At 41.4% G+C, this 27,958-nt stretch overlaps 1 protein-coding gene across 1 annotated transcript in view; it reads left to right on the top strand.

Annotated features, from left to right (window-relative positions):
- The window catches only part of CYSLTR1 (cysteinyl leukotriene receptor 1), a 185,729-nt gene extending 166,673 nt beyond the window's left edge, over window positions 1-19,056 (top strand). The window contains 2 exon segments of the mRNA XM_073599111.1: window positions 10,315-11,262; window positions 11,264-19,056. Coding sequence (XP_073455212.1) covers window positions 10,315-11,262; window positions 11,264-11,455 — 1,140 coding nt within the window. The 3' untranslated portion in view covers window positions 11,456-19,056.
- Window positions 19,057-27,958: the final 8,902 nt, after the last annotated feature.

The following is a 27,958-nucleotide window of genomic DNA, read 5'->3' on the forward strand; positions in this document are numbered from 1 at the left end:
AAAAATGTAATGTACCAATACAAATATGAAAATCACAAAAATAAGAATAAACATAAAGGTAAAAATAAATATAAAGAAATAAAAAAAAATAAAAATAAAAATGAAAAAAAAATTTTAAAAAAATGAAAATAAAAAAAAACAGGAGGCAAAAAATAAATAAAAAGAAAACCAAAAACATAAATGCCTATCCAGACCAGTAAATTTCTTAAAAAATTGTTAAAAATTGGACAGGAAACAGTTAAGATCTAGTTCAATGGGGTTTATCATCCTCAATCGTTGAATCCACTGGGTCTCATTGCGAGAGATGGCTCTCTTGAGATAACCTCCTCTCCAGTGGGCTTCAACTCAATCAATACCACAGAAGATGAAACCACTGGGATCCCTGCCATGGAATAACTTGAAGTGGTTGGACAAACTGTGCTGTTTGAAACCCTTTTTTATCCGGTTGACATTTTCACGTAAACGGACCCCCAATGCTCTGGAGATCCTACCCACGTACTACAGTCCACAAGGACAAGACAGAAGATACGTGACGTGAGTAGTACCACATGTGATGAACTTATTGATCTTAAAGGACTCACCAGAGGAGTGGGATGTGAACTCAAGTGTCTTCCTTACTCTATGTTTCTATGACCTCCCACAGCTGAAAAAAACAACTTGGTCCGAAAAGGTAACAGTCTTCTTAGGGGGATCAACCACATTGGGAGCCAACTTCAGCCATAGAGTGGGAGGTTTCGTGTTGATAAACAATAGTTGATCAGGTAGGGATTTGGCAAGATCATTGTCCTTCAACAATAAGTGCCAGTGCTTATGAATAATTTTTTCTACTTGTCTATATTGCTGGGTGAAACCTGTCATAAAAGCAATTTCAAAGTCTCTCTCATTTGCCTCTCTTTTCTTGAAAAGATCATCTCTGTTCATATTCCTTACTGAGAGTAGGGTTTTATTAAGCTCTTGTGAGGTGTAACCTTTTTCTATGAATCTATTGAAAAGGACCCTCGACTGTGAATCGAAATCTTCAGTTCTGGCGCAATTGCGCCTGACTCTCATGAATTGACTCTTGGGGATGGAACTTAGCCATCAAGGATGGTGGCAACTCCCCAAGGGAATATAACCATTACGATCTACTTCCTTAAAAAAGGTTTTGGTGGACAATTGATGATTATCCTTAAAAATTACAAGATCAAGGAAGTTAATACTCTGTCAGAAATTGCCGAGAAGGAAATGCCATATCTGTTCTCACCAATTTTTGACAAAAATTGTAAGAACGACTCTTTTGATCCTGCCCAAACAATGATAATGTCATCGAAGTAGCACTTGTAAAACTTGAGCTAAGGTAAGTTACCACCAAAAATGGCATCTTTTTCCCAGTGGCTCATGAATATGTTTGCCACTGAGGGGGCAATACAAAGCATCTATGTAGTCTATAGCAAAACAGGTTCTCTTTCCCATTCTCAAATTATGGATTACAGCAGGGCCTCGAGGACTCTCACTGAGCCGCTGTCGTTTCACAGCCTTGGGAACACTCCATTCCCCCATAGCTTGAATGGCCTGACTCATCCAGGTCTCAAGCTCATCTTCACCAATAGGGGTCGGCAACTGCCCTGAGAAAAATCTGAGCCTCCGGTATCTCTGATTTGCATTCCCAGATCCATTCTTCACTAAGCTATCAACTAGCCATCTCATATCACTGTAGAAGGAAACAGGGGGGCACCGGCACCAGGGGAGTCTGTCCCAACCAATCTTAAGCCCCTCTCCTGGGCCCTCGGTGATGGCTCTCTCTCCATAGTCTCTCCCCCCACTTTTAGTAGGATCATTCTGGCAGTAACCCCTTCAGCTAGGCATACCTCTTCTTCCTGAAAGCACACAGGTGCTTCCTGCCGCTCCAACAGTACCCTGATTTGGTCCAGGTTGTACTCGACTTCTGCATCCACGATGTAGGCCCTCTGTCCTGGGGCTAGAGCTCTCACCCACTGTCAAATCTCCTTCTCAGTGCAATCACTTCCTGCGATCTCCAAGATAGTGCTTTGCTCCACTCGGGCTCTGCCCCAAGCACCTGATACCATAGAAGCTGCCTCCCACGTGGATTGTGGCTCTTGTCTACGTGTGTGTGTGTGTGTGTGTGTGTGTGTGTGTGTATATATGTGTATATATGTGTATGTGTGTGTGTATGTGTGTGTATGTATGTATATATATATATATATATATATATATATATATATATATATATATATATATATATATATATATATATATATATATATATATATAAATAAATAAGAATTGCAGCTCCAACTGTCCTAAAAGTGCATCGGACCAACATAAAATACAATTGTATTACAATGATCACTCCACACCAAAGACACCCCTGTATGTAATTGCACCAATGTACTATATTCATGAAAAGTTTAGGTCCTCGAGTACAGTTTCTGATTAGGTAATGACACTACCATTACACAGTCTTATCTAATAGTTCAGTGCAGCTTACTATACGTCTTTAATGTCTACAAAGAACTCATATACAGTACCACTAATGCTTCACATTTTGTCCTCTCCATTCCTGCCCTGAGCATTCCCGTCAGTGTCCCCAACTCTTGTGGCTGCTCATGGCTTTTATTGCTTCTGGGGTCTTAGGTCAGACCCACTGGTCCTGTGCTGCATGTACCAACAGTAGTTCTGTTTACCACACTGTGGCCTGTCCAGAACTTTCCCAAGCAGTCACATCTGATGGAAGTAGTTGCCACAAGACTAACATAAGATAAAAAAGTGCACCCTTCTCCTTGTGTAATATTTAAAACCACAAGAAAAATATTGTATAAATTGCACTCACACTGATAAAGCCTGTGTCTTTCCTGCATTTCACATACGAGTGTTACAGCAACGTTCAAACCTGAGTGGGACCACCTCCAATAATGCCAGTACTACCAGCCTGCACCATTGTTATAAGAAGCCACAAATCACTCCAGAGCTTGGTAAGATGTTAAAAGTTTATCAAACTATCTAAATTTATCGCTACTCCCATAGGAGCTGCTGGATAGGATGGGTCCTCTGTTCTTTGCCTCAACCTTCTCAGGTACCTCAGCCCCTCTGACACACCAGGTTGAGTGTACAAACATACAATATCACAGGAATTCACTGAAAGTAATAGTTCATACCCAATAGTAGTGCTATATCAAAGAAAACAGGCACCAAACCAGGTAGTAAATGCAAGCTTAAAGGGGTTGTAAACCCTTGTTTTTTGTTTTTTTAAAAATAACAAACATATTATATTTACCTCCACTGTGCAGTTCGTTTTGCACAGAATTGCCCAGATCCTCATCTTCCGGGATCCCCCAAGAGCGCTCGCAGCGCCTCCCCTCATCGGTAAACCCCCAAGGAGAAGCACTCTCCATGGGGGTTACCGTGCGGGCACTTTCCCGAGTCCAGCATTTGCACCCATAGACACAGAATGCCGGACTTTGCCCCAACCCCTGGCGCCCGCGTCATTGGATTTGATTGACAGCAGAACCCGGGCCAGAGAGGTAGAGCGCGTCTCCGGTGTGGGAATGAAGGAGCTCAGATGAGAAAAACTGGGGGGCTGGTCAGTGACAGAAGTTTTTTTTCACCTTAATGCATAGGATACATTAAGGTGAAAAATGATGAGGGTTTACAACCCCTCTAATAATATTTATGTCACCCAATATGATTGGTAACCAGGCAAGCATAAAATGGATTTTAAAATGGTAATAACACAGTTTCACATACAAATTGATTAACAGTAGGGAATAGGCATGAAATTATATTTGGCAGTGGGAAGCAGAGTGGACGCTTCTGTCTCTCTTCGGCAGCGTTGCATGGTATGGTCTCTGACAGGTGAATATCCAGATAGAGGTGCTCATTCTCAAACTCCTTTCCTTTCCTACTTTCTTGAGCAGTTTAATACACTTCATATATCCACTCCTCCTACTGCACAGTGTCTATTGGGATCCATAGTGTAAGAAGTCTATTCATCCCATTATATGGCTGCCATCTAAAATTACAACTCCCATGAACTCCCTCAGCATTCTGCATAGAAGTATATGGTCTTGCTTGGCTTTAGCCCTACCCCTGCTGGCAAGAGCAGAATGGTGCAGCATAACATTATTATCTCAGTAGAAGGAGGGAATAAAAGACAATGGGGGTTATTTACGAAAGGCAAATCCACTTTGCACTACAAGTGCAAACTACAAGTGCAAAGTGCACTTGAAATTCCACTGAAAGTACACTTGGAAGTGCAGAGGGGTAGATCTGAAATTAGGGGAAGCTCTGCTAATTTTATCATCCAATCATGTGCAAGCTAAAATGCTGTTTTTTATTTTCCTTGCATGTCCCCCTCAGATCTACAGCGACTGCACTTCCAAGTGCACTTTCAGTGCAATTTCAAGTGCACTTTACACTTGTAGTTTGCACCTGTAGTGCAAAGTGGATTTGCCTTTCTTAAATAACCCTCAATGTCTACTTCTCTATATTGTTGTAGTCCAGCACCTGGCTACATAAAAGTTTATCTATCTACCTATCTACCTAAACCTTATTTAAATTACTGCCATACATCAATACTTCAAACAGAACCAAACCTGCAAACAACAAAATAATGTGCAGCTCTTCTGTGATAAGACACACTACATGCAACAAGTTTTTTTTCAATATAGTTCAAATATTTATACAGCTGTTTGTGTTGAGGGGTTTAGGGTGAGTGCAGGATTAGGAAGAATTAAAGATAATAATTAGGCAAATTTAGTTCTTGTGGCTGTGCTGTAATCAGCAGAAAAGCATGTGATTGCTTTGGTCTGCTCTGGGCTCTGCAGGCTGCAAGTTTCGTTGCTTCCCATTGTCTTCTGTCGTCTGTGCAACTCCAGCCAATCCCTGGGGGAAGGTGATCAGATGGTGGCTGGGAGAGTGTATAAATAGTCTGGAGCCTGGAAGAGCAGTGTTCTTCCCCAGGAGGAGAGGTTCTCAACCAGAAAGGCTGCTGCTTTTCCTGGCAGTTCAGCTGAGGATCCTGCTAGTTTCATTGAGGTCCCAGCTGTGCATAGCTGCAAGTTCCTAGAGAGTTAAAAATGGGGTTTCACTGAGCATCCAGTCGAGGGACTCATTTAGGAGACTATCTGCCTAAGTCTGGAGTCTAATCCCTTCCCTGCCTCTCCATCCTAAACAATAACCCCCTCCCCTCAACCCTAAAGAGTATTCCCCCCCACTTCTTCACCTTAAACAATAACCCCCCTTCCTTGCCTCTCCACCCAAGCAATAACCCCTCCCCGCCTTTCCACCCTAAACAATAAGCACCTCCCTGTCTCTCCACCTTAAACAGTAATCCCCTCCCCACCTCTCCATCCTAAACAGTAACCCCTTCCCCGCCTCTCCACCTGAAACAACCCCCCTCCCTTCCTCTCCACCCTAAACAATAACCCGCCTCTCCACCTTAAATAGTAACTCCCCCACCCTCTCCGCCTCTCCACCCTAAACAATAACCCCCCTCCCTGCCTCTCCAGCCTAAACAATAACCCCCTCTCCACCCTAAACAATAACCTCCCTTCCTCTTCACCCTAAACAATAACCCACCTCTCCACCTTAAACAGTAATCCCCCTCCCCACCTCTTCACCCTATACAATAACCCCCCTCCCTGCCTCTGCACCCTAAACATTAAGCCCCTACCCGCCTCTCCACCCTAAACAATAACCTACCTCCCCATCTCTCCAACCTAAGCAGTAACCCCCTCCCTGTCTCTTCACCCTAAACAATAACCCGCCTCTACACCTTAAACAGTAATCCACCTCTCCACCCTAAACAATATCCCCCTCCTCGCCTCTTTACCCTAAACATTAACCCCCCTCCTCGCCTTTCCACCCTAAACAGTAACCACCTCTCCACCCACCGCCGTACACTCCGTACCTCTCTCTCTGCACATACTACCTACCGCCGTACACTCTGAACTGTATATTCCCTATTTAACATTACCACATTCTGCACCATATAAGTCATCTCAGACCCTATTTAACTGCACCCCTTTAAGCCACACCCATTATTTACTGTAATTTAAACCATGCCCACTTATCAGTGTAGTGCGCTTAGCGTGCCGCATTTATTTCCTCTCATTTCCTAGGGCCCACTTTTGATCTTGCACACGGGTCCACTGGTTTCATGATGCGCCCCTGATCATATATGTAATTTTTTATTTTGTCTTTGGTATCACTTTAAACCTAAACATAGCTCTGGCCCCACATTTTTTCCAGTTTTGGTGAGTGGTGGAGAATTACAGTACAATTTCTGGCATTTCTGGCATTTATATCTGTCTGTGTCCCCAGTGTGGAGATTTACAACCTGTCCCTGTGATTTCCATTCAAGATTTGGGGGATAGTCGTTCCCAGAACAGGAGGATTTGGAAAGCAATAAAAACATTGTCAGAATGTCTCACCCCTCTGCACTCTACTAAAAATGTGGTATTCCATACTTAGTATCTAAATTCTTAACTCAAAAGAAAAACGTAAATCTAGAGAGTGAAGCCTAGACATGGGGATCTTTTCTTTTGTTTCAACATATCCCAGCTAGTATTTAAAGTATAACTAAAGGCAAAACTTTTGTTTAGTTTTGGATAGAGTGGAGAGGGATTAGAACGTTTGTCAGTTTTTATTGCTGTCTGTGCCCCTGTTAAGGAGATTCACCCCCTCTATTTCATCCTGTTTACCATTGTCGTTGAAAGTGAAAGTAAAAGAAAATCTCAAATTTTGAGTTGTTCCCAGAAAAGTAATAGAGGGCAATCTTCCAATGGGAACACTTGTTCTGGTTACCTGGTGGTCACCAAGGATATTCCCTAATTTGCACTCTCACTTCCTGTTTGGCTTTGGGATGGGAAGTGAAGGGAAATCTCCGCAATAGAACATATATGGTGATAAAAAATATCTGACAGTGGTTATAACCCTCCCTTGCTCTATCCAAAAGTTAAAGAAAAATGCTTTCTAAAGTTCTACTTTAAAGCACTGAAGAGGTCACAATATTCAAAGGTTTCACTCTTTACATTATCACAATATAACATTTATGACTTGGACTTTGGGATTTTAGGACTTGGGTAAGTAGTAGGACCACTGTATGTGATTTTCGGTGTACATTTACTTTTTGATTGTGACACTCCTGACAAAGCTCTTTTTCTGAGTGAAACATGTAGACTTATTTTCTTTATTTGAACAGTTATCTGCTTTCTTTTTTTTTTGGGGGGGGGGCACATGTGTTTTTTTTTTTTTTTGGGGGGGGGGGCTGCTACTCAGTTTGTTCCTTCATGTTAGTGGCTTGAGAGGACTCATACAGTATCATTCTAACTCTTGGCTTAATCTGGGCAGGCGGAGCTATTGAGGAGGGTATAATTCATGTGCCACTGTGACTCCCAATAGCCCCAGTACTTTTATTTGGGCCTGTGGTACAGATGGGGAGGTTGGAATGGAATCACAACCGTAGTTGCCAATTGCCCAATTTTTCAAAATCTGCAGAAGATGTTAAAATTGCATTGCTAAGACGAGTTCTAGGGTGTCATAATTCTGTGAGTCACAGATACCCTTATTGGCCACAGAATAGTGACACCATTTGTGATATGTTATTTTGATTTCATTGAGTTTCCTTTCTTTTTTGCCACTATTTAGATGGTAGAGTCTTATTTCTCCCAACTAGTTTGGAGGGTCATTGGGCTCTCTACTATTATCTACTATCCTACTATTTACCCAAGTCCTAATAAATGTTAGGCTGTTTCTCCTTACCTTGGCTTTTGTGCGTGGGTGTACGCATCCCCTTTCTTGTTTTAGTGCATGTGTATGCCATATAAAGAGAGATTACATTAGTAAGACAAGTAGGCATGATTTTAATTATCACAATATATAAAAATAATGTAAAGTAATGTAAAATGTATTTCATATGTTAAACCACGTAAAAAACAAACCTTACTCGCTCATACTTTGGTACTATATAACTGGCTCTTTGTAAATGTATTTTAGGTCTGTGGCATAATATCCAATCCTGACAAGAAGTGTGGGAAAATTTCTCTAATGGGTACATAGACAGCCAAAAAAAAACTGACAGGCAATAAAATTACACTAAACTATTTTTTAAAAATAAAACAAATAAATGCAATATGCTTAAATATAAGTAGAATGTACCTTCCATCTCTCTTTGCCTTTGTTTCATCTTTCAAATGCAAACTTTTTTTCTGTTATTCTCACACTTGGGCTCCATGTACACGAGACGCTGAGGCAAAATCCTCTGAACGTTTTTTTTTTTTTTTTAAAGCTTGAAACCGAGGTTTATAAACTCCCGTTTAGCTGCGTTTGCATGCCACGCTTAGCCGCTTTTGCGTCCAGAAGCGTTTAGTAAGGATAATATCATAAGACCCTCCCCAAGCTCAAAAAAAGGTTTTATTAAACTATTTCAGTTATTTTGTGAGGCCAGAGTGAGTAGCAGCAGCACAGAGAGCAGCAGTGTCCATGTATTTGTCCTCATTTCTGTGCTTTTTTTTTACAATGGATCCCATAATGAGCATTTGTGAGGAAATGCTCCTGACGTTGCTCTTGATGAGGCTAGAATGACGCTGAAAATTGCGTGCGAGGACCAGAGTTTGTCGCTACTGGACCCATTCATTGATCGTGCAGCGCATATCAGTAGGATATTTTACCAACATGTACGTATAGCTGCATACCTACCCCGATAATTTTTAAAATTTTACACGCATGTCCATTGCCTCATTTGACATTCTATTAGAAAAAGTTCAGCCCAGTCTGACACGCTTGGACACGAACATGAGGAAGAGTGTGCCACCAGAGGAATGTCTGTTGGTGACTATCAAAATTTATGAAACTATGTTTGATCATATCGGTGGTCAGGCTCAATGGTGGGGTCATCTTTTTCATATCTAACAGCATATGGGTCAAATTACAATTATACTTTGTAAAACAATATTGCTAGTGGTGTATTTGATTGGATCAAGGGCTTTATATGGTTTATGAATCATTGCAAGTAATTACCAGTTTTTAAACTTTTTTTTGTTTTCTCATCATTTTTCATCATTTTTTAGTGTTTTAATGTCCAAAAAATTGGGTACCTTTAAAAAACGCTTATAAATGAAAACGCGGCTAAACGCCAGTACCGCGTTTGGCGTCTGAAACACGGAAATCTTCGGCGTCTGAACTCATTTTTTTGCCTTCAAAGAAAGGCTGTCAAACTCAACTGCCTAAAAATGACTGTAAACTAAACTGTGTATATGGTCACATAAGATAACATTGCATGAGTTCAGGGGCAGTTGAAAAAAGCATCCAACTGCCTCTGAATGTGCGTTTAGCAGCAGCAGTGTACATGGGGCCTTAGTGTTCTAGGGTTGCTACGTTCATTCTCCATGTTCCTCCTGTGTGTGTGAATGTAACCCTTTCCTGCTCACCCCGTGATGGACTACACATCTACATGCAGGCACATTCAGCTCTATGAGAATTGTAGTACACATAGAGCGGAGCATATGACCAAAAATAACGGCATCGCTCGCTCTACACTAGTAGCCGTGAAGTGCTGCAGTGGAGGATAGGAAGCATGCACAGGACAAAAAAAGATGCCTAAAAACGATGGTAAGAGACTTAAAAAAACAGGGCCATGATATACTTGATATTCTAGAATGATGACATAAAAAAAATTGAGTTTAGTGTAATTTTAATCCTTCTTTACTCTATCCAAAATGAAATTTAAACATTTAACATTTCTGTTATGTTTTAGTTGTATTCAAGATATTGCCAAATAATTTAATATAGATATAGACTTTAGATTAATTAATGCTGCAGTAATGGAACAAGGGCCCTATAGGTCTCCTAATTACATAGTTACATAGTTGGCAAGGTCCACCCAGTTCAACCTGTGTGTGTGTGTGTGTGTGTATTTACAGTATGTCTCTACCACTTCCCATATCCTTGTAAATTGTGTTCAATAAGATGCTCTTCTAAAAGTTTTTTTAAATTAGCGACACTTCTCGCCGAAGCCACCGATTTGTGGAAGGGAGTTCCACAATTAAAACAAATACATATGAGAAGCTTTCAACAACAACATTTTCCTTTAGCTAATAAACACATCCACGTGCACCTAGTGTTCCAGAGCAGAAAAACAAGTATTCTTTGATCACGGCTGAAACCCTAATAGCCAGGACAGCTTCCACCTCTGCTATGCTTATTGCCATGTCAGAAAAATGGCAAAGTAAAACTAATATAATTTATATAACAGAGATATTGTTAAATTAAGGAAAACTGTTTTTTTTTTCCTAATCTAGCTCTTTGTTTTTCCAGACTTTAACAACTGCTGCTTCAGAAGAAAAAATGTTGTATGCAAAAGAAAATATTGATGAATTCCGTAACCAAGTCTACTCCACTGCATACTCCATGTTTACTGTTTTTGGCCTAGTAGGGAACTGTTTTGCACTATTCGTCCTAATAAAAACCTACAAACAGAGAACAGCTTTTCACATTTACATGCTCAACCTTGCCATCTCTGATTTGCTATTCATCTTCACCCTTCCATTCCGAGTGGCCTACTATGTCAGCCGAGGTAACTGGATTTTCGGGGACTTCTTCTGTCGTGTTAGCTCCTACACCTTCTACGTCAATTTGTATTGCAGTATCTTCATCCTGACCGCGATGAGCGTCACTCGCTTTCTGGCGATAGTCCACCCTGTGAAAAATCTTCGATATATCTCAGTAACCAGAGCCAGGTGGGCTTGTGTGGGAATTTGGGTATTTGTCTTATTAGCAACTTCCCCATTTTTAATGAGTGGATCAGAGTTTGATACGACAACAAACCTAACAAAGTGCTTTGAGCTTTCCCAAAATAATACCTCGGTGAAAAAAGTGCTCATCCTCAACTATATCGCACTCACCTTCGGCTTCATCGCTCCGCTCATCATCATTTTGGTTTGTTATACTCTGATCATTAGGGCCTTAATGAAAAATAGCTTGAACAAACAGCAAGCTTCCAGGAAGAAGGCCATTCGAATGATCATCATAGTCCTGGTTGTCTTCTTTATAAGCTTTATGCCATATCACATCCAGCGGACTCTTCACCTTCACACTGTTCATAACAACAGTTCTGATAGCATGATACTACACCAGAAGAAAGTTATCATCTGTTTGGCCCTTGCTGCTTCCAACTGCTGCTTTGATCCAATGCTGTATTTCTTTGCTGGGGAAAACTTTCGTAGAAGACTTTCTACTATGAGGAAGCACTCTGTTAGCATTGTGCAGTGAGGAGAGTAAAGGAAAAAAGAGGGGCAACATGGATGAGAAATCTGAAGTGTTAACTGCCCTGGAAAAGCATAACTGTGATAAAAGCAATGTTGGGTTTACATTTTTAAAGCTTGAACTCCAGGCAGATATAAAATACACACATTATTACATACCATATATGGCTGGATTCACACCTATGCATTTTTAGTGCTTTTTGCATTTTGCAGATTTGCACTGCAGAACGCGTTCCATAGGAAACCATGTTATATGGACTGTAGTGCAAATCTGCAAAATGCAAAAAGCACTAAAAATGCATAGGTGTGAATCCAGCCTGATCTATTGATAACAAGCCCCACATCAGCAATAGATTAAACATAATGTTTTGTTATTGTAAGAGCAACAGATATACTAGCGACTTTACATAAATTTATATATATATATGTAAGGTAGACTCTTGCTTAGAAAAGTGTTAATTTACTGCATGGACCAGTTTTGATTTAATTCTTAACTAAACAATTTTATGAATTGAAATGTCATATTCAACTAGTAATACACTTTCCTGTAATAAGTTTAAAGTTTTTTTTTTTTGTCATTATGTAGAGTAGATTTCCTATCATTTGAGCCCAGTCTTGCCACAAGAGTTAATCCAGCTCTGAGCAATCCTCTTTTATTGTTCAGTGAGATAAAACTTGACAAACAGAGAAAAACTTTGTCAAATCCTCCCCCTTGCTGTGAGTGACAGGTGATTTACATCTCGTGCACCAGCCTAAGGCAGGCATTATTTTTTAATTCCCACCCACTCCTTTCTTCAGCAGCTCTGTAAGGATTGTCTGTTCCACACCTCAGCATGATTTGGCAAGCTGAAGTCATGTGGTTACTTTCCCGTCTTTTCACTGGATGTTAGAGATCATAGCAGAAGTTCAGTGTAAGAAATACACAGGAGAAAATGCATATTGACAAGGGGAGTGTAGAGGTGGGCGGGGAGTCTACTGACATCACGACTCCACCCACCGAGCTCCAGACAACAGACCCACCCACAGAATCTGCAGTTTTTCGGCGCTCATAACAGACAGAGGGGAGACATTTGACAGGTAAAGATACATGCAGGAGGCATGTATATCCTTATAGATAACCCCTATGGCAGTAGTTTAGAAAGGATGACATTGGGTTTACATCCACTTTAATGGAACGATGTAAAACTTTTATTTTTATACATTATATTCAATGTTTTCTGATAATCTTTAATAAAATGCTTGAATAAGAAAATACACACATTAATGTAGCTAAGTATTTATTCATACACAACAATGACATGTATTTTTTAAATTCAAGCAGTATAAGTACATGAATTTTGCCTGGTATCAGTTTTTTGCAGCAACTGTATATCAGAACTCAGACTGAGAAAAAGAGAATTAGCACAAGGAGACAGTCAGTTGTGCTGCAGCACTGATGTGTTAACATGGTGTCTGCTAATAGGAAGAGAGAAAACAGTGACAGAGAGATGAGCTCATCAGTCTGTTGCTTCTCCATTCACCATCTAGTCACAGGGTGGGAGAAGGACAAATCTTGTAAGTATTAACCAATGGCGACAGGATTGTATGATGTGGCAGAGCTGTGTAAATTTCAGAAGTGGATGGATAGCAGAATAAACAGTTTCTATATATGTACAGTATATCTGTGTATGCTGTTTGACTGGATTTCAGCTTTAAATGTTTATGGTGAGCAGCCATCTGTGTAATCAAATTTGACATACAACATAGTACTGGATAGAAATAACACAATGGCCTAGATCAACAATGGGGAAACAGTTTATGCTCACAGGATTCCATTTATAATCCCACATAAAAGAATCTTTTATCAAAATCCCATATTTCTTGTAATTCTTAAAATAGAAGTATGGCCAAAACGTTTCTTTAGTTCTCTTGTAGGTCACAGGACTGCACTTACTTTTGCTCTCCTGCAACCAAGATTTAGCTAACCGCAGGCATGACGAAGCCACTCCAGGCTTTGGAAAGATCCCGACAATTTTGTCAGGATCCACGCAGCTGCCAGATTGACAGCTGGCTCCACCTTTCAGCGTGAGGCTGAGAGCAGGAGTCAGCTACACCCACCCTCTTCCCTGCCCAGTGAGCGCTGCATGAGCAGAGTGAAATTACTACTCTCCATTCCAGTCTCTGCCCTCCATTCCAAACAGACCAAGAGCTCAGCAATCAGCAGTGATCGCTCATTTCTCAGTCTTAGGCCAAAATTGGAAAGCTGCAGCATCACACCGAAGCTGCAGCATAGAGATGGGTATATATGTTGTTTTGTTTTTTTTTGCAAACTCCAAACTTCTCCTTTAAGCCAGTTACAAGTCCAAGTTTCTCACACTGACTTTAAATGGCCCTTTTGCTAAAATTAGCCTATGTTTCCTGTAAAGGAAACATTAAATAATTTTCCCAGTTTCAACATCATCTATCTGTTCTGTAGTGAGGAAAAACTGGCTGTAGTATCCACAGAATCAGACACTTCTGGAAGTGTCAATTACCTTTTTATTACTATTTTCATGCTGCATGCTGTGGTTCCTCCTGCTGACCCCTACACAAAAGCCTTGTACACACGATCCGATTGTTGGCAGGGGATTGTGTGATGACAGACTATTTGCCTAAAATCCAACAGTTAGTACGCTCCTTCAGATGATTGTTGTCCAACTTTTGGCCAACAAATGTTGGATGGCAGGCTAGTAAATTTTCAGTGGACAACGGTCTGTTGTCAGATTTTCATATAGTCTGTACACAAGTCCGTCACACAAAAGTCCAAAGTACAAACACGCATGCTCGGAATCAATGCTCACCAAACACAACATTAGCAGAAGTTGCCCAAAGGGTGGTGCTCAAGAGCTTAAATTCCATGTAGTAAGTCACTACGTTCATGTTTGTTGGCCAAAAATTGTGTGCCATTAGTATGCAAGACAAGATCCAGGTACATGCCCTTTTGACAAAAGTCTGACACTCTGTTGGCAAACAATCCAATCGTGTGTTCGAGGCTTAAGACAGGGCATAGTAGTAAAGTAGAGGTCGTGGATAAAAGCATTGCATGTAATAGGGAACCAGTCATCCGACACTTCCAGAAATGTTCGATTTTTGTAGAGTCTTTTGACTACTACAGGGATTGGCAGTGCAGGCAGTGAGAGGTGAATAATACATGTCTTCTTTGCTAGAAACATTTTATTTCAAACAGTTAATTTAGCAACTAAAAGTGGATATTTTCAGCTACTGAGAAATTACTTTAAATTATCATTGCAGGTACTTCTGGAACTCATGAAACCATTATCTAAGACGTTAATAAAAATAACAGGTTCTTCCCCACAGTGATTACCTAGGCACACAAAACAAATTAATATATTCTTGTAATGGAACACCGAACATGCGGTTTCAGTAAAGTTGTACAAGCTACATGGAATAGAATTACAGCAGTTAGTGGTACTTCTGGAGAAAAAAGTGAACCCTCATAATCCTATAATATTATTATCATTATACAGGTTTTATATAGCACCAACAGTTTGTGCAGCGCGTAACAAAATAAAGGCAGACATTACAGTTACATTACAATTTGGTACAAGAGGAATCAGAGGGCCCTGCTCATTAAAGCTTACAATCTAAAAAGGAAGCGTCAATTGATACAAAAGATAATAGCTGTGGGTGATGAGCTGGTGGAGGAAGTAAAACAGTGTTAGTTAGAAGCAGGATAGGCTTCTTTAAAGAGAAGGGTTTTCAGGGATCGATTGAAGATGGATAGATTAGGGGACAGTCGGACAGATTAGGGTAGGGAGTTCCAAAGGATGGGAGAAGCTCTGGAGAAATCCTGGAGGCGAGCATGGGTGGAGGTGACAAGGGAGCTAGAGAGCAGGAGGTCTTGGGAGGACCGAAGAGAGCGGCTTGGTTGGTATTTTGGGACGACTAGGTTAGTGAGGTAGCTGGGGGCAGAGTTATGGGTGGCTTTGTAAATTATTGTTAGTACTTTGAATTTTATGCATTGGGTGAGTGGAAGTCAGTGGAGGGATTGGCAGAGAGGGGTGTAGACCTTAAAGCGGAGGTTCGCTGAAAAAAAATTATTAAAAGCCAGCAGCTACAAATACTGCAGCTGCTGACTTTTAATATATGGACACTTACCTGTCCAGGGAGCCCGCGATGTCGGCAGCCGAAGCCGATCCGTCCTTCGGCTCTCGGCTGCTGCCCCCGCCATCCTCGGTAAGGGAATAAGTAAGGTAAGGTTCCCTACTGTGCATGCGCGAGTCGTGCTGCGTGTCCTCTCTGGTCCCTGCTATGTTCTGTGTCTCACAGAACACAGCGGTGGAGGAAAGCGCAGGCGCCGGAAGTGGCGTAGGTCACCGCAAGCTCCGCGGTGATCTATGCCAGGAAGTGGGAGCAAATACCTGTATTAGAAAGGTATCTGCTACCTCCTCCCCCCGAAAGGTGCCAAATGTGACACCGGAGGGGGGGAGGAATCCAAAAAGTGGAAGTTCAATTTTTGGGTGGAACTCCACTTTAAAAAGACAAAAATGATTAATCTTTGCTTCAAAGGTACAAATTAAGTATGTGGTACTAGGTCTCGTCTAAATAAGCCATATATTAGTACTAATATTGTGCTGTTGCTTAGCTGAATGATTTAAGATGAACCTGTACTTTAACCTTAACTGGTAAAATAAAAGTTGATTTTAGATAAAGGAGTGCCATTGCGAGGAAGGGAGGGTAGTGTTTACATTTTACTTGCATAGAACTTTCATGTGGACTGGTTGTGGATTACAGTCACTGTGTAGAGAAGGTTATGCATGCTACTGAAAACTCCTTCTGTAAAGTGATCCTTATACTTTGCCCAGTATGATCAAAGTGCTGATTAAGTATATAATTTGTTCCAGGCACCTTTTCTATTTTCCATTGCAAACACATCTTTTATGTTCTAGGTGTACGGGTCAAATAAACCTGAACTCGGGGGAAAAAAAAACTCTCATTTGAATACATTTTTCAATAGCCAAAAAGGATATAAATCCTTTCTGTGTACACCATTGCCTTTGCAATCTCAATTATTACATCACCGCTCTGCTGCATAAGGCTGTGCAGCGAGCAGAGCAGTGGGAGGGACCAATCAGGTCCACCCATTACAGGCTGAGTGCTAAAAACTACAGGAGGGGGCAGATACAAGACCGATCTTCCTGCACAAGGAAAGGGAGCATCAGTGACTGGTCTTAATTACAGGAAACTCCTTCACAGAGGCAAAGTTTAACACTAGAATACTGCATAGATCTGAAAGAAATATACAAAGCACACCAAGACTTAAGTAAGAATACACGTCTCTTGAATATTTGTTTATCCCCGAGTTCAGCTTTAAGCTATATTTAAAGTGTCATGTACTAGCTAACACAATACATTTCTTATAACATATAATTTTTGTTACTCAAAATAGGAGTTCAACAAAACTGCACTATCAGAAAAAATATATTTAAGGTGCACCTTTCCTTTCTTTGAATTCCCTTAAAACATAGTCATAATGCAGTTCTGATGCCTCAGATACCCACACAAACCATTTCTTTGTTACATGAGCAGCTCAAGGTCCTCAAAAACTTTGGGTGCGCTGATATACAAATCTTGCAGGCAACTGGAAAAGTATCATGCATCCCTTCACTAGGTCTGCCAGCCCTCAATTTCTTGGGGAATATCAAGCTTCGGCTATAAGAGCCTTCTCCAGTTGTGTCCTTGGGTTCTTGCGAGAGCAATGAAGTAAATGCGGGCACAAGTGGATGACCATGTATCATTTAGGCTGTCGGGGAAAAAAAGGAAAGGTGTACATTAAATAATTTTTGGTCATTTTATTTATTCTATATGTTTTTAAACTGATGTATTATAGTTTTATATCTGTTGTTTTTGAAAATTCTCATAACATTGTTACCTAGACAGCACAGCAGGTATTTGCTTTCAGGCACTCTATCTTTAAAACGTCTGTGCCTCCGTACATCCCCTTTAAGAATGCTAGCCTACCCCACACACCTTGGTAATTTTTTTTTTATAATGACTACTGTAAACTGTAACTAAAAACACAGGTGAATCAACCTTAAAATTTTGTAAACGTTCTCTGCCTTCTGTTAGATGACGGAAAACGTGTCTGCCAAATCTGAAATTGAGTAGTCAGAAGTGCTGCCATAAACATACAGTTGTATCTATGGAAGTTCCTACTTTAAGAATCAGTTTTTCTCAGCGGAGCCCATTTCAGAGAGTGGCTTACATTTAAAACAGCTCTGGGCTGTATTATATAAGCTAATTTTAGAATAGATAGACATGTCAAATATCTTACTTTCTGTGCAAATGTGAATATGTAGATCATTATTTGTGAATGCTGTTAGAAACCACATCACAAAATAAAGCTTTTTTATTTTACTTTTATGGCTCCCTTGAGGCATCATATACTAGCACAATAAAAGCCATTTCACACCTTGGTGTGTATTATCAAAAAGTTTGCTTTCTACATCCTTGGTGCATTTTCCATGAAACGTCTTCCATAGAAAAAAATGTCATCACATTAAGCACCCACCTAAAATGTATCTGAACCACCACTTACCTAAAGTGTAGAGGTAAAAAAATATTCCCCCAAATTGTATTGTACAGTACCTTACGGTAATGTTCCTCTGGGTTTTAAGACCCATCCTAGCAACCTCTTCTCGCCTATGCTTTGGTGGTTGTATGCCCTCTAACATCATAAAACCCAATGCAGAGCCCATACCATTGTATTGAAAGTGAGGATGTCGAGGGACAGATCCGCAGATAGAGTAAATAAGGGCTTGTTCACCTTAGCGGTTGAGGGGTTGTAAAACCCTGCAGTTGTGCTGCCAACTGCTCCCCCTTTAGCTGCAGAAGCAGCGACCTGGAGTGTACACATGCCATGGATGTGGTGCTTTGCTGGAATTATACCCCTCACGCCTTTGGAGGATGCTACAAGTGAGTGGAGCTGCTTTGCAATGCATGAGGTTGTGGCACACTAGTGTGAGGTTCATACATAAACTGCCATTGTTGAGCTCTTTCTATCATGCCAATTCTCAGGTCTCAGAAAACTTTGAGTCGCTGGCCTGGCACAAATAGGCAGATCAGGAAATTTGCACTAGTTTTTTTGGGAAAATTAGCATGGCAGCCCATGTATGTTTCTTATGACGATTTTCCTTTAAAGTTTATGTCTGACTACATTTTTTAAAAAACATATTAAAGCAGAGCTCCACCCAAACATCTCTGCTTGTTTGCTTCCTCCCCTCCCCCTCCGCTGCCACAATTGGCACCTTTCGGGGTGGGCGGATACCTGTCAAAACCAGGTAAGATTGTCGCAATAGTTGTGCAGTGCTCTATGGCCCCTTCTCCTTCCAAGTATTTGTAGCTGCTGACTTTAATTTTTTTTTCACAGGCTGAAACGCCTCTTTAAAGAGGAGGTTCACTCTGAAAAAAAAAAGTTAAAAGTCGGCACCTACAAATCCTGCAGCTGCTGACTTTTGTTAAAAGGACATTTAAGTGTCAAGGGATCCAGCGCGGTCCACATCTAGGCTAGTTCTTCACTAGCCTTCGGGTTCCTGGAACCGGCATCCTAAATGTGGGCAGCCAGCTCTGCTGCATTCGGCTTCACAGCCAGCTGCCCATTGCGTATGCGCGAGCCACTGTGCTTAGTGAACATCCCGCAGTCTTCTGGGACCTTTGATGTGTCCTAGAAGAATGCGGGAAGGGGGAGGAGAAAACTTCTGCTTGAATTACCTAGGCAATGGGAACAGGTACCTTTCAAAACTAGGTACCCCCCCCCCCCAAAAAATGGCATGCCAAATCTGGCAGGGGAGAAGGGGAGGAGGACTTAAAGTCGAATTTCCCGTTTGGGTGGAGTCCTGCTACGTGTCTGCTATACTTGAAATGGCCAGTACATGTCATGGCAGGTTTTCATTCCCAGTCCAGCACTGACATAAGTTCACTAGCATCAGCACCTCACAAATTAGCTTGACGCAGTCAGCTGTATGTCTCATTCATTCTGCATATGTTAAAGTAGAAAGCATTAAAAGCTGGACATCCAAGTGTCTAAAGATTGCTATTGGCTATTGATAGAAGAATGCAAGAGTATTGCATATTTTAATTGCATTTGTAACTTATACTCATTTGTGAAATGTAAATAAATGTCCGTGTACATGAAGATGGTTTTTGTTAAATCCTTTTTATAGATTGTTTTTTTTTGTCATTTGGGTCATTGTATGAAATGATTAATTTATTGTATATAAAGTGTTTGCTTGATAATAAAGAATAAAATTAAATGTATCAAAGATTGAAAATAGTGGGTGATTTTTGCTTGCATTTGTTTGTGTAAAGTTCGAGAAAATATTAAAGGACAACTACACTTTTCTTGCAAAAATCCCAAGCCCCTTCTTTCCTTCCCATCCAAGCCAAACTAACCCAAAACTCCCTTCCCTTCTGGTGGCGGCAGTCTCCCAGATGAATAAATCTTCTGTGGCGCTTGTCATGCATGCACTTGCATTCATTATAGACTTGAATAGTGCTGTACTCCTAGCAACTATACTAAAGGAGCGTGGCTCTGCCCACTGGCATTGACGGCGCCAGAGAAGAATTTTGCACCTAGGATGTAAGCACTGTGGGATGCCACCCCTGAAAGGTAAGTATGCACTGGAATGAGGAGTTTGGGTTGGATTAGATTACTTTACCTAATATTACAATGTCAGATAATGTTATCTATGTGTCATATGAAAAAAACATGGTTGTATTGTAATGCTTAACTTTGTCCATCCCCCCATGAGCACCCTAAAGGGAATGTTATAGTCCCTCGTTGGCCATATTCCAGAATATCCAGCCATTCCTTTCTAGCGTCTTGAAAATATATAATGAGCAAGGACTAAGTGGATTTAGGGTCTACGGGACCTGCATCAGTGTGTTAAAGAGGAAATGGAGTCCAGAGGTTTTCACTGGAATTACTGCCAAAATGATAACCAATTTCCACGCTTGTCCTATTTGTATTTTAGAACAGTACAAGGTTTTTCAACAACAACAAGGTAAAAGATGTTTGGAAAGAGTGGTTTAGCATTGCCATAATTTGAATCATTTACTTAAAGCAGAACTCCAATCAGCTATAAGAGACACAAATTATTGCAGCTCTGTATTCCTAAATACACCATTAAGACACCATTCACACTATTGACACAGCAGTTATATCAATGCACAGCAAGCCAAATTGCATGCATTGGTGAAGTGCAGTGCCTTTTATTCTGAATAGCACTCCAGCGCACCTTGCCGACAAATGTACTTTTGCGATTTACAACCTATTCATAAAACACAGCCTGCAGTATGTAACCTGCATTGTCCTCCCGAGGTCTCTCTGCAGAAGGGAGAACCCTGTGACTGGGAGAGACCCGGTCATGTGTCATTGAGAGGGCACATGAGCAGGCTGTCCTCCAGGCTTTTTTTTTTCTTTGTTTTAATAAAGCTCCATTGGCTACAGGCTCTAAAGCTAACAGAATGTTGCGAAGATACAGTATGTCACAAAAGTGAGTACACCCCTCACATTTTTGTAAATATTTTTATTATATCTTTTCATGTGCCAACACTGAAGAAATTACACTTTGCTACAATATAAAGTAATACGTGTACAGCTTGTATAACAGTGTAAATTTGCTGTCCCCTCAAAATAACTCAACACGCAGCCATTAATGTCTAAACCGCTGGCAACAAAAGTGAGTACACCCCTAAGTGAAAATGTCCAAATTGGGCCCAATTAGCCATTTCCCCTCCCCAATGTCATGTGACATATCCTCCATGACATGTCGTCATGGAGGAGTGGAAGAGGACTTAAGTGGCAACCTGTGAAGCTCTGGTGAACTCCATGCCCAAGAGGGTTAAGGCAGTGCTGGAAAATAATGGTGGCCACACAAAATATTGACACTTTGGGCCCAATTAGTGACTTGTTAGTGTTACAAGGTCTCAGGTGTGAATGGGGAGCAGGTATGTTAAATTTGGTGTTATCGCTCTCACGTTCTCTTACTGGTCACCGGAAGTTCAACATGGCACCTCATGGCAAAGAACCCTCTGAGGATCTGAAGAAAAGAATTGTTGCTCTACATAAAGATGGCCTAGGCAATAAGAAGATTGCCAAGACCCTGAAACTGAGCTGCAACACGGTGGCCAAGACAATACAGCTGTTTAACAGGACAGGTTCTACACAGAACAGGCCTCGCCATGGTCGACCAAAAAAGTTGAGTTCACGTGCTCAGCATCATATCCAGAGGTTGTCTTTGGGAAATAGATGTATGAGTGCTGCCAGTATTGCTGAAAAGGTTGAAGGGGTGGGACGTTAGCCTGTCAGTACTCACTTGGTTCAGATGGTGTGAAGCGTGTGTGGTGGCAACCAGGTGAATAGTAGAAAGACAAGTGTGTCTTGCCTACAGTCAAGCATGATGGTGGGAGTGTCATGGCCTGGGGCTGCATGAGTGCTGCAGGCACTGGCTAGCTACAGTTCATTGAGGAAACATGAATGCCAACATGTTCTGTGACATACTGAAGCAGATCATTCTCCCCACCCTTCGAAGAATGGGCCGCAGGGCAGTATTTCAACATAACGACCCCAAACACACCTCCAAGACGACCATTGCCTTGCTAAAGAAGCTGAGGGTAAAGGTGATGGACTGGCCACGTATGTCTCCAGACTTAAACCCTATTGAGCATCTGTGGGGCACCCTCAAATGGAAAGTATAGGAGCGCAAGGTCTCCATTCCCAAGAGGGTTAAGGCATTGCTGGAAAATAATGGTGGCCACATAAAATATTGACACTTTGGGCCCAATTTGGACATTTTCACTTAGGGCTGTACTCACTTTTTGTTTAGACATTAATAGCTTTGTGTTGAGTTTTTTGATTTTGAGGGGACAGCAAATTTACACTGTTATGCCCCGTACACACGGTCGGACTTTGTTCGGACATTCCGACAACAAAATCCTAGGATTTTTTCCGACGGATGTTGGCTCAAACTTGTCTTGCATACACACGGTCACACAAAGTTGTCGGAAAATCCGATCGTTCTAAACGCGGTGACGTAAAACACGTACGTCGGGACTATAAACGGGGCAGTGGCCAATAGCTTTCATCTCTTTATTTATTCTGAGCATGCGTGGCACTTTGTCCGTCGGATTTGTGTACACACGATCGGAATTTCCGGATTTAGTTGTCGGAAAATTTTATAGCCTGCTCTCAAACTTTGTGTGTCGGAAAATCCGATGGAAAATGTCCGATGGAGCCCACACACGGTCGGAATGTTCGACAACACGCTCCAATCGGACATTTTCCATCGGAAAATCCGACCGTGTGTACGGGGCATTATACAAGCTGTACACTCACTACTTTACATTGTAGAAAAGTGTAATTTCTTCAGTGTTGTCACATGAAAAGATATAATAAAATATTTACAAAAATGTGAGGGGTGTACTCACTTTTGTGAGATACTGTACCTCTAAAGCAAAGGTGACCAGGTGGAGGCAGGATAGGCCTCTCCAAAAAGATGAGTTTTCAAGGATCATCTATAAGTGGATAGAGTAGGAGATAGCTGGACAGATTGGGCTAGGAAGTTCCAGAAGATGGGTGAAGCTCTGGAGAAGTCCTAGAGGCGAGCATGGGAGGAGATGACAAGGGAGCTAGAGAGCAAGAGGTCTTGGGAGGAACGGAGAGAATGATTTGATTGGAATTTTGAGAAAAGGTTAGTGATGTAGCTGGGTGCAGAATTGTGGATGGCTTTGTAAGTTGTTGTTAGTATCTTGAATTTAGGATTTAGATTTAATTTAGTAAGACAAATAAAGACATCGGTATCATGAAATACCATTTATCTGCTAGATGCATTATAAGTTCAGTAGAAATTAGGCTACGTGCAAAGGGTGCTTTAAATGGATAATAATAGCCTGAGATGACAAATTATTTATTGCTTTTTGCTTGGCAGAACATGAATTTTCAAATTAGCTCACTAATTCTCAGTAATCCTTCTAGGGGATGGTACATTTGCTTTCCCGGCTCAATTTAGTATAACATAACACAGGAATGACTGTGTAGTAATATGCAACAAGGTGATTTCTGCATTTCCATATTATGTTGGCAATTTTGTTCTAGCTTCATTAGATTAATGTATAATGTTAATGTGGGTCAATGAGTGCTCTTCTCTCCATGTTTTACATGCTTTACTTAACCTATGTTTGTGGCTTTCTGGAGGTAAACAGCTAAATACAGATGAAACAAATAGGAAAGCTGTTTTACCTGTCAAATGATTTGAATTCTGTCCATTCATTACAGAAATGTACACAACTCTGCCAGACAGCATAGCCATCTTGGAGACCTGACTTTTCTCCACTACAGTTAAAGCGACATTAAAGCTTCAAATGTATTTTTTTAAAATAACAAACATGTTATTTTTGCTATACCTGCTTTGTGCAATGATTTTGCACAGAGAAGCCCCGACCTTCCCCTTCTCAGGTCCCTCGCTGCTCCTTCCCTTTGCCGAATGCCCCCAAAGCAAGCCGCTTGCTATGGCAGCACTCCTGCATTCTCGCTCCTGAGCCCTGCTCTGTGTGTCTATGGACACACAGAGGGCAGCTCGCCCCACCCCCTCTCCTTCCTCACTGGCTCTGATTGACAGCAGCAGGAACCACTGGCTTCCACTGCTGCCTCTCAGTTCAGTGAGGACAGAGAGAGCCAAGAGAGACGCTGCTCTCTTGCACAGCGCTGGATTGATATTAGGCCCAGGTAAGTATGAGGGGGGGGGGGGCGGGTATAGCACACTGAAGGTTTTGTACCTCTTCAGGCTTAATAACCACTTTAAGTAATACCACTAGGTCTCCTTCCTGCCCCTTGTATGTGACTGGACAGCGAAGGAGAAGCAGAACACTAGTGAGCACATCTTTCACTCTGCTTTCTCCCCCGTGTTAGCATGTTCCTTGTCAGTACATGTCAGCATAACTGATTTGCGCCTTTTATTTATTTTTATCTGCAAGAAATTCAGCTTTAGAAAATACCTAAAACCCAAAACAAAAGGCAATACACTGTAGACCTTAGAAGTAGTGGTCGCATTATTTTCTTTTTCACAAGCGGTTTCCCCTTATTTCACCTGATAATTCTACCAGGAACACACTTACTGTCCTAAAATGAAAACTCTCAATCACTGTAATGTATCAGGACAACAGAAACAGGACAGGACTACTGGGAACCTCCTCTGACCCCTTGAACGTAACATAGATATGTCCTCAGAATAATGTAATAAAAGCAAAAAAAGTTTGTACATCAAACCTACAAATAGGTGCTAGCACATAAAGTGTAGGCTAATACTCAAATTAAGAACATGAACAGTGCTGCACTTCTAATATAAGGGATAAAAAATAATCGATCACAAAAGTGTAAAACAAATGTAAAAATCTTAAACATATAAAAAGAAAATATATACTATATACTGAGTCCTATAATTGTGACAACAAAAGTCTGTCTTGAAAAAGTGAAATCCACTCCAAATGGATAGAAATAGCATGAAAGACCAACACTGGATGCCCCAAGGGTGTATGCTCACCTCACAAAACAGCCCTCATTACATGGTCCAACCAATGGAGCCTTATATCATAAGCCTGGATCTCAAATGGCAGCTGCAGGTAGATATTCACATGAACACATGTAAAGTCTCTATGGATGAACAGCAAGGAATCATGTACAATTGCAAACCCGACTTCAAAAGCATGTACCAAATGCCCCAAAAGAGAAAAGCACAATAGTGCTTACTGTATATAACAACTTTATTGCATAACAGGTAGATCAGTGGCGGCAAGTGCTCAAAATTTGTTGGGGGGAACAAACAAACTGAAAAATACTGAAACCCCCCCCCCCCATTAATTGCAGCCTCACTGTGCCCATCAAATGCAGCCATTGTGCCCATCAAATGCAGCCATTGCGCCCATCAAATGCAGCCACTGTGCCCATCAATCGCAGCCATTGTGCCCATCAATCGCAGCCATTGTGCCCATCAAACACAGCCACTGTGCCCATCTTATGCAGCCACTGTGCCCATCAATCGCAGCCACTTGTGCCCATCATATGCAGCCACTGTGCCCATCTTATGCAACCAATTGTGCCCATCATATGCAGGCACTGTGCCCATCAAACGTAACCACTGTGGCCATCAAATGCAGCCACTTGTGCCCATCATATGCAGCCACTTGTGCCCGTCAAACAAACATATGTCACATAAAACAAAATAAATACACAAAAAAATGCATGCAATGACAAATCCAAACCGGTATTGGTAAAAAATATATATGTGTGGCAAAAAGTCCATAAAGTGATATAATCCAATAGCAAAAGTCCGTGTAAAAAAAACAACCAATTGATCCCACCACCAGAAGACACGAGTGTACAAAATAAAACTCTTCAGTGATGGCACCTCTGTGTCTGCAAGCAGCTCACCTTACTGCTGTAAGGTGTACAGCATAAACTGGTCGCAGATAGGGATGGCAGATACAATGATATGATGGTCTCCTCTGTGTTGCTTGAGCAATCCCAATGGCAGGTGTTAGATCATATGGAGAAATACAAAGGGTTATATATAGTGTAACTCTGTGATAAACACAGTGGGACGGGGGCAGATTAGGAAAATGATGCACTCACTTTTAATAAAGGAGCATAGGCCTCAATCCACGAACGCCGAGTTCGTATGCCCTTTAAATGGGATCCTCGGTCCTCTCCGCTCCCGCTCTCAGGTGTTTACCAGGTATAGGCTCAGTGGATATTAATATGAATATGAAAAGAGAGTGCTCATAGCATAATCCCATATGTAAGGCATATTTATTGATAAAAAGTAAAAGCCAAACTTACATGAATGAACAACCAGATAAAATCATCCATGAGCGCCGAGCTCATCTCCTGCCATCAGGCTGTGGCTGTACCCAGTGCTCCAATCCCGACGCGTATCGTCACGTCACGTGACTTCATCAGGGATTGGCACTAGGTGAGGTACATGTCTTTAAATAGTCCTCCCGGTGGCCATTTTCTCAAAGCCCGCCATTAAAATAAATGGCGCCAGCATCAAAACAATACCTCCGCCATTTTGCTTAGGCCTTAAACATGAAACCAGATGCCTAATGGTGTATCTTACTTAGAGCAGGAGAACCAGTATATGAAGTCCTCTCAGATGGGCGTCCGGTCGCCATTTTCTCGAAGCCCGACAATTAGAATAGATGGCGCCGGCATCAAAAAAATCCATCCGCCATTTTACTTATGCTTCAAGCATAAGACAAGATGCTTAGTGATGTTTATGCTTACAGCAGGGGAAACAGCACATAAAAACATGAGAAATCGTCAGATAACGCCTGTTTTGGTTCTAACCTTGAAAAAGTCACGTGCCAATGATGTAATGCATAGGAGGAGCCAGTAACCCCAGTGCTGTGTGAGCAAGAAAAAAAGCCCATGGACATGCAATCTGGCCTATCCCTTTACCCCCCCGGCCTCTTATCTTGAAATTCCTGACGAGACTTATGCTATAAATCATAGCGGTGGTGACAGTCATACCATACTGGCCAAGACGCCCATGGTTTCCTATGGCAATGTTTCTAAGTATCCAGTCTCCAGTCAAGATTCCAACGATAACTTTTCTTCTGTCTCAGGGATGTCACACCCAACCTTTTGTCAACGTCGCTGTGAAATCTGACTTTGAAACTGTCTTTTCTTATAGCTGTAGCATCTGGCAGAAGAGTTTTGAAACTACAAGCTTTAGGGGCAGATCATAACCGTATTGTTTTTTTACTCGGACAGAGTAGAGCTCAGAACGGTATGCAGATTAATTCCCAAGGTCACATCTTCCTCTAGTATATCGGAACCATGGGCACTACCAACGTTTTCAGATCTGGATTCAGATTCTCTTCACAAACTTGATATTGCTTTCAAATTAAGATACTATCTCCAAGCCACAACACCCTTCAGGAACCCATCCTGGCTGTTTATAATTCCCTAGGGCAAGAACAAAGGCAAAGTGGCATCCACAAGAACAATAGCCTCATGGATAGTTAAACTCATACAGAAGGCATACAGGGCAAAGGGTCTAGAACCCCCTTCGACAATCAGGGCGCATTCCACCAGATCAGTTTCTGCCTTCTGGGCAGCAAGAGCCAACATGTCAATCAAAACTATATGGGTAGCAACATGGTCATCCCAACATACGTTTCTAAAGCATTATAGAGTGGATCCAGGAGCTCTCTCATCGGTGGAATTTGGCAGACAGATATTCCTATCGCACAAGTTCCTGGCATATAGGGCTCTTAAAATGGTGGGTGCTGTAGCTATTACCAGCTGGGTCCTGGAAACACATGACTGATAAAGGGGCCCTGCATGGCTCCGAAACATTGCACTTATCTCTGTGATGTGATCTCTCCCAATAAAAGAAACCTTTGGACGGTGATTGTTGATCCATGGTGTGATCCAATATGTACACAGGCTATAAATTCAGCCTTTGCTTCCTCTAAGTAATAATCTTTTTTAAATAAATTTCTTTCTAAGCATCATCCCACCCATTTCAGCTAGTTGTTTTTCACAGGTATGCTCCCATGGAGGCACCAGGAAAACAGAAAATTGTGCAATACCTACTGTAGTTTTCTTTTCCTGGTACCTATCCATGGTAGCATACAATACAATCCTCAGTATTATA

Source organism: Aquarana catesbeiana, linkage group LG09 (genome assembly GCF_042186555.1).
Source record: "Aquarana catesbeiana isolate 2022-GZ linkage group LG09, ASM4218655v1, whole genome shotgun sequence".
Classification (NCBI taxonomy): Eukaryota; Metazoa; Chordata; class Amphibia; order Anura; family Ranidae; genus Aquarana; species Aquarana catesbeiana.